A 16,660-nucleotide genomic window follows, 5' to 3' on the forward strand; every position below is an offset into this window, starting at 1 on the left:
GTTCCAATTTTTGCTTTCAACAAAAATTGTATCCATTTTCATTTTCAATCTAGTGTTATAATTCAATTTCTAACCAGAGTTACTGTACAAATAAAGTAGATATTCTTCTCACGCAAGATGGTGCAATTAATGCCGCAGCAGTAACAGTTTATATTGACAACTCAGCTCCGTTCCGGATTCGTGTACGTAGTACTGTAGGCCTAATATACGTGTACATGCAAAGTAGGAATGTAGGCTCGGAGCATCGGAAAATACTGCCATTTCTCCATCTCTTACATAGAGTGATATGCTAGCTGGCTTAGATTACTGTAAATACAACATTCTTATACGTACAGTGTGAACTATGTATACTGTACTTCCATTGTGTGCTCCTTGCATCCAGTCATTTACTTAATTGAATGCTTTGTTTATCTCTCTCCTTTTCCATGCTTTAATAATCTTTAAGTAAAATTTATGCAATCAAAATCTTGGGCTAATATTCAATTACTCCAAGAGCTATGGCACACTTGCCATATTTCAGCGTCATGTGACAGTTGTGACCCGGGCAAATATTTTATTAAAATGCATAAAATTCATATTTGCCTCTTTATTTTCTAATTTACAAAATTGAGGTTTTTAATGCGCAAAGAATTCAGAGAATATGCAGAGTCAGCACTGGTCGATTACATTTTTTTTTCTTCTATCTTGACTTCTGTTATTTTTTATTATTTTTTATTTTTCATTACTTTGTGACTACATTATATTTCCATGGAAAATATTGATTATACGTAGTTTGGCCCGGTAAGTATAACAACCTTTTTGCATAATGATTTTTTTCAGAGACTCTTTTAAAATTGAAAAATAGTGTGCTTGCAATGTGGTTGAATGATAGATATGTATGCTGCAGAGTATGACTCAAACTAGTAGTTTATTGATTTCTCTACCACATCCACATTTTTAATCAAAAACCAATTTATATCGATAAAGCGCATTAAATTTTCTCACTGTTGCATGCAAGTTAGCCAATTATACAGACTTTATTTCTAATAATTCCCCAGAAATCAATCAGATTTTTAAAAGTTTTGTGTCATATGTTGGAAGCTTGCGTATATACTGTACCAGTTTAAAGTGCTGTTACATGAATGGATGTACCTACTGTGCTGTATGTACTCCTGTGACAGACATACACATACAGTACATTAATGATGGGAAGTTAAGGATTAGAAATCTCCAAGGATACTTTGCCCATCTGTTCTGTCCTTATCATAGCTGTAGGACCTACCTGCATAGGCTGCATATATATACAACTCCCCAAAGTAGACATTTCATGTTTTCCATGAAAGCTTTAAATACGTGAAATCGACAAGACTGCAGTAATGGGCATTTGAAAACCTAATCGCAGGCCTCAGAAATATCTGAGGGCGACATGAGGTTTAAACCTGTGGTGTTTTAGTTGGCTGTTACAGTGAGTTCATCCCATTTCATAGATACTGTATAGTGTTCAATCGTGTTTGATTTGTATGTATGTATGTATTTTAGATCCTCCTGCAAGCACTCACGAAGAAGCCATCATTGGCTTATCAAAGCCGCAAGCTGACCGAAGTCAGTCTCTTAGATTCTTATTTAACGTCCATGATTATGAATTGAAAATTTGTCAACAACTCTGTATTCAACTGGACGACATACATTTATCTTGGAGTGACTCGAACTGGGGACCTTATGATTGGAAGGCACCGACGTGAACCACCGAGCTAACACTCCTTTACATTTCTCAGTGTTTGTTACGAATCATGACTCAATGGGATCCCTTTTTCTCCAAAAATATGAAAGCATGATGCTTAAGAGGAAGAGCAATTTCATTTAGAGATTATACAGTGACTTGAGTCATAAATGCAACTAATAGACACAAGTTGGAATTTAACTTGGCATGGTTCCGTAGCTAATGACTGGACTCGTCCGCAAATTTTGACCAATTACAACTGTGGTGAAATTGCATTGGGCATATATTTCAATTTAGCATATTATTTGAATATAAAGTAAAGAATATTGACACAGAATTGAATATATCACCCGTCATTTCAAGTAATTAACATGCTAATTAGAGCTTAATGCATTGTTTTGCGTTGGATATTAATGAATTTACTTCGTTCCTTGCTTACCTGTCTCCTCACAACCCTAGCACCCTCGTTTTACCATGCCTAGAATGAACTGGTAACCTTTTAACACTGTGCGCCCTCTATGACCCGGTCTATGCCCTTCATTCTCATTCTACCATCCAAAGTGCCAACACTGTGCGCTTTGTGTGAGGATTTCCTATGTACAGCGATTTTCGTACGGAATTGGAACCCATGAATTTAACTTAGCATTGGTTTTCCAAACCATAATATTCACATAGAATCAAATACACTTGCCGATCATTCTAATTAAGTAACAGCTTTCCATGTGGTGATGGGTAACTTCCATCTACAGAAGTCTTAGTCGCATACATGCATAATTAATGTTAAATGTTAGAATCTGGTATGTCATTAGGATAGGTTAACCTAGGTCATTAAGTGTATGTTTCTAATATGTCTTGAACCTAGTAAAGGCCTAAATGTACAGTAGGTACTGTACTTCCAGTGGTTGAAGTTAACAATTTGCTTCATTTGAAAGATGGATGCACTGTGTTTTTACATCTACTGCAGGAAGTAGCATTTCCACATAGTTTGTCAAATATGAAATTTTGTTAATATAACATTCCTCTTGAATAGGCATTTATCTTCTAGCAATTCTCTCAACTTATTTTCGATATTGCCTTTTGACTCTACCAAAGTGTCTTGTAATTTAAAATTTTGCAGGTTCTGCACAAAACTTCACATTTCAAATCTCTGAATTCATTGATTGCTTACATTTGAGTTCCAAGCAATAGATCTGAAATGTTTATTTACATTTCATTGGTGACAGCATAACATAAACTAATTGTCAGTGAGCTCTCAAATAAATAAACAATTTAAAGAAGGAGCGAGCAAAACACTGTACATGCAGTGATAAATTATAAGCAGTCTGTCAGGATGGTACAGTTATGTATTTTACGATTCTCAGCGGGCAACCATCCTCTCTGTGGAATAAGTTATGACATATAACTGCACACAGTAGCTGTACATTTGTGAGTACTACGGGATCATGAAGACACGCCGTAAGATCTCAGCGGCGGTAGGCTTCCGGTCTTACGCGAGGTGTACGTGTGCAGCGTGAAAGGGCTACACAGTATGAAGGAAGTGGGAGGAATGTGAAATTGAGGAAATGTGACGAGAAAATCCGATGTTACCAAAACATGAATATTAATTGGAATGAAAGGGAATAATATCTTGAAATTAAGAAAAATGACCCAAGATTTAGAGCTACAGAAGCGGCATGGGCACAAGAACCAAACAACTTGATCCACTCTCATATCAGGGCTACTGGGCCCTTCCATCAAAGACTATGACGTTATGAATATTCATGACAGTGTGTGTGGAAGTACCATCAAAAGTACGTAATACTGTTAATATTGTAGTACTCCAGATCTGGGGTAAAGGTCGCACGGTAAGAGATAGATCTACTGTATACTAGCTACTATACATATCAGATCAGCTGTGTCTGAAAATAACAGACACATATATGTGTGTGATCACGGCACACTGCAGGCATGAACTCGTGTAACAACATTTAGTTAACGTATAGGTAGACTATATTATGTACTTGCTCTACTTTTATGTATTGAGCACTTTTGCAACAGCAAGTGAACATCTGAATCTTTGTTATATATATATAAATATATATATAAATATATATAATTGAAATCCTAATGAGTTGGAATATACATATCTATATACAGAATATATTTATATATATACACACAGTACAGTAGTTTCTGTAGCGATATACTGTAGACTGCAGTGAGCAGAAGCAGCCAGTACATTATAACATGGTCATATATCAAATACTAATACCTTTGCAGACATCTCTGGAGTATATACCTCAACAGTAGCTCATGCACCGATGACAATATGCTTGCAGGACAGAGATTGAGAGCAGGGGAAGGGTTGAAGAAATATCACAATTTCTTAGCCAGGAACGTACGTACAATATAGTACAGTCATCGTTAACTGAGTGTCAGATCTTAGAAAGCATCAACCCCGGTCATGAATCTTTGTTTGTTCATCATCGGAAGTAATATTGGTAAGATGTAAGAGCGTGAACTTGGCCGAAGATGAGATGAGCTGGCAAGCCGATGAGATGAGCTGGCAAGCCGATGAGATGGTTATTAACAGAGTTCCAAGTCTAGATAATAGCATGCTGCAGACTGTGCAATATTATGAAGCTTGCATTAAACAGCCGTACTACACTTGTGTACATCACTTAAAACTACACTGGACAGTTTCTGTATATGCCCCAATGTGTGTGTGTGTGTGTGTACAGGAGGGATTGTCTCTGGGACAGGTTATCATTGACCAGGGGTAATATAACGTCTGTAAAGCGCTTTGAGACCTATCACTGGTATAAAGTGCTACTGTATATAAAAAGCAAATATTATTATTATTATTACAGTACATGTAGACTTCAGTGCATGATGAAATTATATTACCAAACCATATATGAAAGGGTTTGTTTTTTCCCTTTTATTATATATTTTGTCTAGCATGAGGAAATATCCATCTATTAATTTTCAGGACGTTTGAATTCGTACATACTGTAGGTAGATATTAGTCACTACATGGATATTGACTAATGTACAGTCATATGCCTTCATTCTTTGAAGCTGGAGTGCAGTAAATACTGCAGCCAAACATACTGCAGTGCAGTCCACTTCTCCTGTACAGTACTGTAGCTGTCAGATATATGTAACACAGTACAATTTATAGTCCTTTCATCTGTAAAAACCCACAAGTTTTTTAAGGGATTGAGCAGATTGGAACAGACCGTACTTCCATAGTTTTACCATACTTGGTGGATTGCATATATTAGTACAAGATTCTGCTGGTATGTTAAAATATTTCCATTTTGCTTGTTTTGGTTTTGTGTCAGTAATGGATAAATATATATTAAGTGCATGTAATTCTTTTAGTTTAATACAAGTAAGACGTTCTTTTTCATCTTTCCTTGATGTTTTTCATATTTTATAGTCATATTTTATAGCCTTTCAATCATAAGGTCCCAAGTTAGAGTCACACCAAGGTTAATGTATGTCCTCTAGTGACAGAGTTGTTGACAATTGACAACTCATAATCATGGACATTAAATATGAATCTAAGAGACTGACTTCGGTCAGCTTGCGGCTTTGATAAGCCAATTGATGGCTTCTTCGCGAGTTCCTGCTTGCAGGAGGATCTAAAATACATACATACATTCATGCATGCATGTTGCACATCGACCTCAAAAACGGTAGGCCTGTATTGTACAAACTATAGTCAACAGTTGTATGCATGTCCCTGTATGGGGCTATACTGTAGGTGAGTGTAAAGATTGAAATGTTATATAACACACCACTGCAACCTCATCTGCTTACATAACAAGCCTGAGTGTCCTACATGCTGAACTTGTTGACAACTTAGACAACTTATTCATGGATACTCTATCTTTGCAAAGACCTAATTAATTCCTATATAATGTGATTGTAGGGGTTGAACCCATCAAATGATACTGAAAGAGTGTTTAGTTGGCCACCATGATGCAGGCAATGCTTTGTAAGGTTGTTTGGATGTACTGTATGAATTGGGCTGTGATGATTGGATGCACAATGAATGGTGCTGTTATGTTCAGTAGTATATATCGTATGTCTATTTACTGCACTCCTCACTAACCTGTCTCCTTTACCTGTACGCACACCCATCTACCCTAGCCTACTAACTGGTAACATTCTTGTACTGCACCCCACCCCTCCCCTCCCATATGACCCTATCTAAGGTCACAGACCAACAGACAGTATTGAAAACTCTGTTGTATAATTAATACATCTAAACAACATGTATTTCTGCTTATAATCTCAATAGTCTATTGAAAATGCTTCAAAATAGTTTCAAAAGTTGCAAAATATAGCTCACCATTTTTACCAAAATTTCTCAAAGGTGGGGGAGGGGGGAAGGCACCCTCTTAGACCCCTTCTCTGGATGACATTATTGAGTTCTTAGTCCCCCCAATTGGTGATTGTTTCCCCATTATCTTGATACTTTCTGCATCTTCATCTCACAAGTGACACCCTCTTTGCTGGATATTTTTTTTTAAATGTACTGTATTAATTATAAATGAGAAGAAAATAGAATGCATTTATGTCATTCAATATGTAGCAAATTACATTATGATTTTTCAAATTATTAATTCACTAGCTCTGGAAAGCCGCTTTAAAATTTACATTTAACTAATAGTTATCCTCAGGGTTTAAATTACTGCTGAGTAGTTTTAGTAGCTGAAATGGGGGGGGGGATATGTTGGGAACCTTGTTCTCCATTCACTGTTGAACATTCAAGCCTAGTCTGGATAAATTTCATGCTGCCAGCTGCGTACACATTATCAGCTCTCCATACAGTATAATTCTGTAGTATTGTTGCATTGTACCATGTGCTGTAGGACGTCGGTAAGTACATAGGTATATATATTACTCTGCTGTGTCCTGTAGTAACCAAGAAATATTTAGGTACTTACCTGAAATTAGCAAATGTCAATTAAAAGCTAGCTTAGGGGGGATAGATCTCGATGATACTTTGCATCAAATGTCTTAAAGCAGAAATTTTTGCATAATAATAGATTTTGTAAGCAAATACAATGAAACGAATTGATTGTAAAATCACATAATTTAAATTTAATCAAGAATAATTTGTCAAGTCCATTAAATTCAAATAATACAGAAAATATTTTGGGTAAAATTGACAAATATTTCTCATTAACCGTTTACAAGTATTACGGGAATACAAATATGAGTGTCATTGGTAATTTTAGCATGTCTACAGAAACTACTACTGTGCTATATACATCCAACCTACATAATACTTGATAGTTGATCACCATTTTTCATGCATCTGACAAATATCTTTACTTTATTTATTATAAGTATACAGTATGAACAACAGAAAACTAACTGGGAAATCGTCAACAATGGAAAGTGGTCACTGGGTCAAACTATCCGTTCCGGTCGTAATTTCTTGGCTCTCGATCAAGATTCCAAATATTTTTACCATTTAAGTTTTGACATTTTCTCGATATATATTCAGTTTTTCCCAATCACGCAGGTACTTCTAAAGGGAAACTTGGTTACCAGCCAGTAAAGGTATTATCTATTAATAGTTTATTGTCAACTATATTTTGCTGTACTGTAGGTCTATATCAAAAGAACGTGTTTGCTTTTGACGCTTGTACAGTCACATACAATGGAGGGTCGGCAGAGCTATATTTGTATAGCAGCTGCTGATCAGATTAATAAAAAGAATTACTCTTTGCCAGATAGAATGTCGATAGCTGTAAGCACTTATTTACTTCCCTTCCTAGCTTACCTGTCTCCTAACAACCTCAGCACTCTAGCTGTACCATGTCTAGGGTGAACTGGTAAACTTTTAGCACTTAACGACCTCAGTGACCGGTCACGGCCCTGTCAACGACCCTCCTCATTGGACCACCCGAAAGTGTCTAGAAACTCTGTGTTTTTGTACAGGATTCTTATTTGAATCGCTTATGCACGTAGCAATCGGGACATTGCTTGGTGTTATTGTACACACATATAAGTGGATCGAGTTGTATAATTTAGTCCACCATTCTCAACGTATAGTTCAAGGTTTCTTTCAATCTCCTGGAATCACATTGGTTTGACAGCAAGGTCCTGAATTCAAGATAGGATTTAGAGGAAGTGGGTATGTAGGTCAGTGATGGAGGGGGGGGGGGGGCACAGTTCTAAACATTGTTACCAACTTTAGTAATTTACTTTAGCAAGGTTGATTTGTACAGTAGTGTGTACTGTATGTAGAATGGAGAGAAATAAGTATTGCCGTTCATAAACTAACCCAAATCAGTGAGTTTTAGGTTTTTTGTTTGTTTAAGTACCAGTAGTGAGAATTATACTATACAGTAGGCTGTTCATGTTGAATTTGTGAAAAGATCAACACCAAGGAGTATGCCAGTGTTATTCTAATATTGCTACTAATATGCAGCCTGTAATACATAACACATACTGTATGTGTATAGGAACAGCTTCAAACCTGTAATAACTATCGGTCAGTCCCTTGATATAATTTATAAAAGCTACTTCCTGGTCAGTGCTGTAGCACTGTCTTTCAGATTCCTCGTTTGGAACTTTTGATAAAATTTTGGGAAATAATGATAATTTCTTCCTTGGAATTAAAGTTGGTCTTAGGTCACCTCTGTACAGATCAAGAAACAGGATGTAGTTCTTGTTGTTCATGAGTCAAACATGTAACAAGTCCATTACCATGGTGCAGATCTGTTCAAAAATCAAAACATCAATCTGTTTTTGTCAAGAAGACAATTTTTACTGCTAGGTCATGCTTGGGCTGCTGAGTTTGTTTGCCAAACATACACAATTCATTATAATGCAAGTTGGCCAAAATTCAGCATTTTAATTGTTGTTGTACTGTATCTGAACAGTACAAAGATCAAGTACGTGTAACTATAATGTGAGTAGTATAAATCAGGTAGTTTGTACAACGAAGTACTGATTTGCCCGTCTTATCAGGGCACAGTGTTTACAATTGGGGTTGCACATGCATACGAAAGTAAATTGAAGCATTTGGTATGCACAATTAAATTCAGGAACAGAGATATCAAATATAAATATTATAATATTCCTGTGGATATACAGTATTGTGGTTAACATCTTTGTTGTTCTCTTCTTGTTGCTTTGTTTCTATGGGGTAAGCTGCATTTCAATAATGATGTATCTTCTACAGGAACCTAGAATTCTAGTATGCTTTAACAGCCTATAAGCTAGGTTTTAGATTTACTTCTGTAAATACCAATATATTTAGCTCTCTCCTAGCTCTCTGACCTATCTCCTATGTACATACACTGTACCCTCCAATCCACTTAGTTTATACAATAATTGATAACATTTACTGTAATTTTGCACTGCCCCCCCCTCCCACTTAACCCCTTTAGGGCGTTTCCCTTTTCCCCTTCTTCTGAAACTTTCAACGAGATTCCTGCTTGCAGTTACATCTGCTGGAAGCCGCATCGTAAAACATTGTTTGTCTAATTCGAAAGACAGAATCCAAGTCACAGAAACCAAGTGTGCACAAGTCACAGAATTTTTATGTCACACACTTTGCTGTATATTCTGTCTAACATTGGTCATCTTGGGGATGTAAGTGAACAGGTTTGAATTTTTCTTTGGACTTTCCAATATTTTGCTTACAAATAAATTGAAGCTGTGAGCAATCTGGTTATTGACTTATACTGTCTACCATTTGTTTACAAAGTGTAAATAACTAACACCTTGACCGTCTATCAAGGTAGGTCTGTATCTCTAGTGCAAACGAGAACGATTGCCACAGACTGTATTTGAATGTTTACTTAAATAGGGAATTTCATTAGCTGTGGCTAAATTTGGAACTCAATCAACAAAATTCTGCAACTTTATTGACCAAAACAATATTTGTCAATATTCTAAATTGAAAAGTTGTCATAATTCATCTAGGTTATATACTTGTACAGGAATATTTCTGTTACTTGATTTAGTTCTTGACTGGTACACTTTAAAAGCAGAATATTTCTCAGATTTGTTTTCTTTTTATATCTGATTTTTTTTGTGCTGTAGTCATAGCAAAAGCTTACTTCTACCAAGATTTTGCTAAATTGGGAAGATATTCATATTTCTCACTCAGTGCCATTTATTGTTTTAGATTAAATTTGACTTTTATTGGTATATGTACTATCTTTACATCACTTGGAAAAATTCTGTAATTAATTTTATTGGTACAGTATATACCTAGGCTCTTAACATCAGTTTGACAATACTGTAAATTTTACAGTCTAATAAATAAATGAGGAATGGCTCTCTGTGTCTATATATACAGTAGTATAGTATATTATACAGTAGTATATTGTATCGTAGGCCTATACTGTGATTGTGTGATGTAAGAGTTATAAAATACAAATAATGTAATTACTAAAATTATTTGTTTATATTACCTCTTAACATCAGTTTGAAAATGCTGTAAATTTTACAGTCTAATAAATAAATGAGGAATGGCTCTCTGTGTCTATATATACAGTAGTATAGTATATAAACAGTAGTATATTATACAGTAGTATATTGTATCGTAGGCCTATACTGTGATTGTGTGATGTAAGAGTTATAAAATACAAATAATGTAATTACTAAAATTATTTGTTTATATTACCTCTTAACATCAGTTTGAAAATGCTGTAAATTTTACAGTCTAATAAATAAATGAGGAATGGCTCTCTGTGTCTATATATACAGTAGTATAGTATATAAACAGTAGTATATTATACAGTAGTATAGTGTATCGTAGGCCTATGCTGTGGTTGCGTGCTGTAAGAGTTATAAAATGCAAATAATGAAGCCAGCATTATTTAACAACAGTACACTAAGTGGTAGATATGACTGGCGTGCATGTAATTTATATGAGAGCCTGTAATCTGATAAGAGTGTATAATATGAAATGGTGTTGCTGGAGCTGCCAATGTATACTGTACAAAACTAACTGTCAGGTTTGTGCAGTACAGAACCCAGCAGATGTGTACACCAAATTCAAACTCTCGCAAGTTTGCATGCTAGAGCAGTGTTGCCTGTGCTCATGCATTTTGTACTCATAAACTTGGAACATTTTGGAAGTTTGTTATGGAAACTTATAGAGCAAGATTGCTTTCTCATTCTTGTGCTTAGAGCGGAGGTATTTAACTCATACTCGTAACTCGTATGCCAACGAGTCTGGTATCTGGCCACAGTACTAACTAATATTCTGTATACTTCAGATATATATGCACCTGCACGGTGTGCATTGTTCAAAAATGTGCTTCGCTCAATCCTTACTTAATAATCTTGTCCCAACATAAAAAGTGATGTGTTGGGGTGCATGCACTGTTAAAACGTTACCACCTTTTGTAAGCTACAGTAGGTAGATCAGAGTGCATATATATAGAGTAGAGACAGGTAAGTGATCTGTCATTCTTAATTACCTAGAGCAGTAAACGTTTCATCACAACATCTATACATCAGTCACCCAGCATTTGCTATGCTGGCCTCTCTTACCTGTCTCTAAACTATAAGCACTCTACCTAACTTAACGTTATTGGTCAAATTTAAGCACTACGCTGCCCCAATATTGCACATCCAGAAATACTGCCCTCTGTCTCCTCCTTCTGAATCTACCATTCTCAAGTACATCACCTACGGTTTTTCAAAACTAGAGTTGACCAGTTTACTTGCCGATTTATCCCATGGTGTTATGATTGACACTTTCCTATTTAGTTATATATCTGAGTCGCACTAATTCACAGCGCGTACTCCCTCACCTCATATAACCTATGCATTACCGTATTAACCTCGCTCTAGCATCTGGCAATTGTCTGTATGTGAGTGTGGCCATCTCCCTTCCGTAATTGCCAGCCTTTTGCGCTAGTATCGCTCTTTCATTGCTCTCAATAAAGCTTAAGATTTCAATCACTTCGTATACTATTATCGTTGTTTTTGTAATTCTATTTCATCTGTTCAACGTCCTGCACGTTTGAACTGCTTCTTGTCTTTTAAAACGTTTTATTTTTCGTGATTTGCGAACGTTTTTTGGTTGCCTCGTGAACGTTGTTCACGAAGCGTGGCTAGGCCTGCACTTTAGTGTAGCGTTGTCCTAGCATTTGTTTACTTTCACGTACAGCAGTTGTGTACGTTATCACACTATTACATGTCCTCATTACCTCGAGCATGTAGTCGTGACGTCAAGCATGACAGATAACTCCATCATCCGATATTGTTTCTACTCTTTTCTTCCTTTTCTTTGCAGGATTCAAAGGATTGTTCAACAGAAAACGAGACAATGAATCCATCTCGGCAGAGTCAAGCCCAGCCGCCACCTTAGATAGACCTCCGGTATCTTATGCGGAAGATATTCTTAACCTGCCAGTCCGCCCTACTGCTTTCAACAGAGTCCTACAGCAAATAAGATCCAGACCAAACATGTAAATTATGTTGTTTTGTTCTTATCTTAGAAATGCTTGCAACTATAAACATGATTAACATAAAATAGTTTGGATTTAAGGCACACTATTGTATTATGTAAGTTGGCCCCTTTACAAATGTAGTTCCCTGTTGGTGGGGGGGGGGGGTTGGATAAGGTACCGGGTGCTGGGGAGAGGTTCAAAGTGAGTTGGTCTCATCTTAATGCTGAACCACAAAGTGAAGGGTCTGATACATGATGCAAATGAAGCTGAAATGCTTGGTATATATGTTGTTCATTGTTAACCTTTCACTTGTCACCTGTCAGAGTGAGGAGAGAGAGGGAGCTGTCAGCTTTGAACTATAGTAGGACTACTATAAGCAGGAATGTATAATTTGAGTAATTATGAAAACCAACCAGTATAAATTAATGAATCTACAAAAACCCCTAGAGATGTAGCTGATTAATCCATTTTGTTGATTGACCAGAATTTCCTCATTTCCACTGCAGGAATTGCTTTCATCTCTGCATGTCAAAAGCAATCTGTTGTCTGTTTTCTGGTATGAAGTGATTTATATCTCATTCATTTTGCAGGAAGAAGACACCAGAGGGAAGGTTGTCGACAGGGAAGCTGCAGGCAGCCAGGACCAAGTCTGACGGGAGCGACACGGAGACGTTCCGAGAGGAGTCTCGGCACAAACGAGGCACAATCTCTTCGAGAGATGGAGATAACCGGTCCGGTCATGATGATTCAGATGTGGTAAGTGGGACACCAGAGCAGAAAAAAAACTAATGCGACCGCTTTATCTTTGATATCGTTAGGGGTGGGAAGGGAAAGGGAGGGGAGAGGGGGTGGGATGGGATGGGACTTAATAAAGGCTGTTTACATGACAAAGCTTGGCAAGAAACATATTGAGCTTGAATTATTAATGAATATTTTAAAGACGATTCTTCTTTTCTCGTTGGAAGTGGTATTGATCGGTACGTATATATCAGAGATGGCTCTAAACTGGATATTTGACACGGACAATGTGACCATTCATGAACCTCACAGTCTTTCAAAAGTACAACAAAGGGATCTTGAGATCACTGCAAGCCGCTCTCTCCATTGTCAAAGTTTGTATTTGAAAGTGCTACAAGAGGTTCGGCTTGGAGCGTGATTTCTTCCCGCATCTCATGAAGATTTGGTGGAAATTGACCCCCAGGATGCTCTCGCATAAAAGATGAGAGAAAGTGATGGATTTTTGTCGCTGGCGGTAGATTATTCTTCAGGACACTTGAAATTTAAAGCGAGTGTAAAACGTTCAACTTCTCTTTCGCAAAGCAACGTACTGAACCAGAATAAGATTGCGGTGATTGAGGGGAAAGAAATATTCGTCTCTGTCATCGAGCAGCTTCTAAAGAACGTCGGTCAGTTAGATCCCGAAATTATGACTCGAAAAAAGCCCAGTATTAATTATTCACGCTTTGGCCTATACCCACTGTTTATGCTTAAGACTGCATGGAACATGTTTAGGCCTATAAAACAACACAACTTACATTGTACTTTCTGTTATAGTATTGGTTTGAAGTAAACTAACACCTTTGCATAACACTACCATCACATGAGAAAGAAAAAAACATACACAGAGAGCTTGTCTCTCATTTCTCTGAGCTGTAAATTTATCTCCCGTTGTTGGCTGCACAGCCTGTACATTAGAAGACCTCATTGGAGGACATAGTTATACGGTCTTCCTAGACTGCAGGCTTTTCATCTGACACCTAAGACAGGGAAATGTAATTGCCAATAAAATTACGTTTTGACGAGGAGACAGCCTTGTCAGTTCTACGTTCAATAGTCTAGTCTATTGGGAATTTGTTTTTCCCTGTTTTTCTTGATAAGAGTGTCAAAGCGACAGTGAATTTTGATATAGAATACTGCTACAAAGGAAGAGTAGCTCAAGAATCTGGAAGTAACTAGTGCGACAAATTTGACTCTTGGCCTAATAGAAAAAAGGGGGAATGGGGGGGGGGGGGGGCAAACTAAGAAGAACCATGAAATTCAAAGAGAATTATTATTCTTGATTTTAAGTTTGTCTTTAAAATATTTGCTAAAACATATATGTTCTTTATTTCAATCATTGTAACTTACATATTATTCCTGCAAAGCAAATAGTTAGAAGCAGTTAGAGGTTGGTGTGGGGGCGGGGGAGGGGGGGAGAGAAAGATATCATAAACATTTGTTCGGTCATCCTAGAACCCTTTTCTATTGGTCAGTACCATTATGATGGTTTATGTAGAAGATTAATAGTTTTCTACCTTTCTTCTTTAGGTGCAGGTCTTGTCTGTGTTTTCATGTCTGTGTGTGGTGGGGGGGGGGGGGGGACTAGGGGGGAGTGGAATGGGGTTCTTCCACTTCTGGAAGATATTTGATCAGACTGTGCCAACAGGGCAACAGAGTTTGTAGAACTCTCTGGAATATATTTTTCTTCCTTTTCTCTTGTGATAATTTGTGTGTGATGACAGTCAATCCATCTGTTTGTGGAGTTGGGTAGTACTGTCAATGTGATTAGCAACATTTGCAGATGATAAATTCCCTTTGTGCGGAAGTGACGTCCTACATTTAAAAAACTAAAAAAAAAACTTTTACAACAGACAATTTGGATTTAGAATTTAGAAAAGACCAAACAATAATTAAAAAAAAAAATATTAAACAAAGATGAAGACAAAAGCAGAATCAATTAAAATGCAAAGCATTAAGAAGTACTCTAGGTTCCGCAATTATAATTTTTTTTTTCTAAACATATTCCTGTCATCCATATACTGTACATTAAAAGTTACCACACCTTCATAGCAGACACTCTTTTGTGTACATCCCAGTGCAAAATATAGCAAAATTGCTGCATATAAAGGCAAAAGCTAGTAAAGTTATTAACCATTTCCATTTATGATGATGACAATGGTTAGGTTGTCTCTCCTTTTATAATTTGCCTAAAGTCAATCAGTAATTGCCTTTCTACACCCATCGCCAAGTTTCACACATCAAATATCCCAATTTCCTGAGGGAATGTAGAAAATTATGTTGATCTACTGGAATAGAAGTACGGAAACCAATTCACTTTTAGAACTTGGCAGGGATTTGATTTTCAGCTGATATTCTTAATATGTAAATACAAATCATTAAAATTTACAATATGACTCTCAAAGTAGTTATGAGATATACATATAAAGCCTATAAATATATTTAAAAGAAGTAAATAGTTTGTCATGGATTCTTGGAGAATTTCCTCCTCTGAGGTTTGTAGCTTAAAACAGAGAATGTGTATATTAGGTTGTATGAATGTGTCAACTGTGCACTAAGTAAAACTTAATGTAAACATTAAACTTACTTTAAACATGTAGCTAGCATCGACAAATACCACATATACAGTGGGAGGGGGGATGTGGGAGTTAAGAGAAAAGTTCATATGTACTAAAGCTTTCTTTAGGGGTGGGAGGGGGGGGGTCGGGGGATAGGTCTTGCCATCTCAAATTTTTTTGAACTCAATTCTCTGTTTTCTCCATTTGCAAAGTGAACATCAAATCTGAGTGCCCAAATCTACATTTTTTTGTGATCTTATATATATGTAGCGTCCAAAAATGTTCATGCAAAGTTATTTACTCTCGACATAAGTTGCTGAAGAGCACATGTTTACTCTAACAGTGCTTGATGAAATGTCCATGGAGAGCAATTAGTAATAATATAGAGCTGCTAAGATCTGTCACCATGGAAACGACACCCACCCATGGCATCTGAGAATGTAAATATATGTTTAAATGTGATCATGCAGGTGGGGCTGTCAAAACTCAATTTGGAGAAAATCATCACAAAAGGTGTAAAGTCTTCCTTTTCTCATCTCCCCACTAATTGGAATTTTTCTAAGGGAGTAAAATTCATGCCAGTGGGCTGTCATTTTATCAGGTGTGTTTTATTTATATATTTTAAAAATAAAACTATATTTAAATATGAATGTATATATGTGTGTATATATATGGACATATATATTTATATTACTGGTTTTGCACCTCTGGACATACAATCTGCGTCCACGGCCTTGTTGGTTAGGGTGTCTGCATATAAAGCGGGAGGCCCTGGGTTCGAATCCCAGTGGAGGCTGGAAGTTTTTTCACTGTTCAGGATTTTCCAACTCATTACAATTCCAGCATATATTAATCTGTATATAGGAATTTTTTTTAGTAACTTTTGTTTTTAGACGGATTGTATGTTCCTCTGAAAGGATGCCATAGTGTTACCCTGGCAATGTGAAAGGAAATAGCCTCTAAGGGAAAACACAATACAGATTTACTAAAGTAGGTGAAAGGCTACCAGGGCTTGCATCATCAAGTCTCCTGTGGCGCAAGTAATATTGAACTCTATACTTGGTGGAAATGCATTTGGGAAGGAAACGGAGGAGCTTTGCTAGACTTCCTTTATACTGTGTTCCAGTATGAGCCTTAACTGGAATAGTTTGCTTACTGCGTGTAAAGATCTTTTATTAGGGGAGCGTGGAAGGAACTAAGTT

General features: G+C 36.7%; 1 protein-coding gene across 17 annotated transcripts in view; it reads left to right on the forward strand.

Annotated features, from left to right (window-relative positions):
- Positions 1-16,660, forward strand: part of LOC139984082 (transmembrane and coiled-coil domains protein 2-like) — an 84,276-nt gene that overhangs the window by 39,730 nt on the left and 27,886 nt on the right. For 16 of the 17 annotated variants that reach the window (XM_071997771.1, XM_071997774.1, XM_071997772.1 and 13 more), the window contains 2 exons: positions 11,967-12,141; positions 12,714-12,879. In XM_071997771.1, the coding sequence (XP_071853872.1) occupies positions 11,967-12,141; positions 12,714-12,879 (341 nt within the window). Of the gene's footprint in view, positions 1-8,717; positions 8,856-11,966; positions 12,142-12,713; positions 12,880-16,660 lie in introns of those variants that run through there. The other variant, XM_071997789.1, reaches the window with a different exon arrangement.

The sequence above is a fragment of the Apostichopus japonicus genome, chromosome 17 (assembly GCF_037975245.1).
Source record: "Apostichopus japonicus isolate 1M-3 chromosome 17, ASM3797524v1, whole genome shotgun sequence".
Taxonomy (NCBI): Eukaryota; Metazoa; Echinodermata; class Holothuroidea; order Aspidochirotida; family Stichopodidae; genus Apostichopus; species Apostichopus japonicus.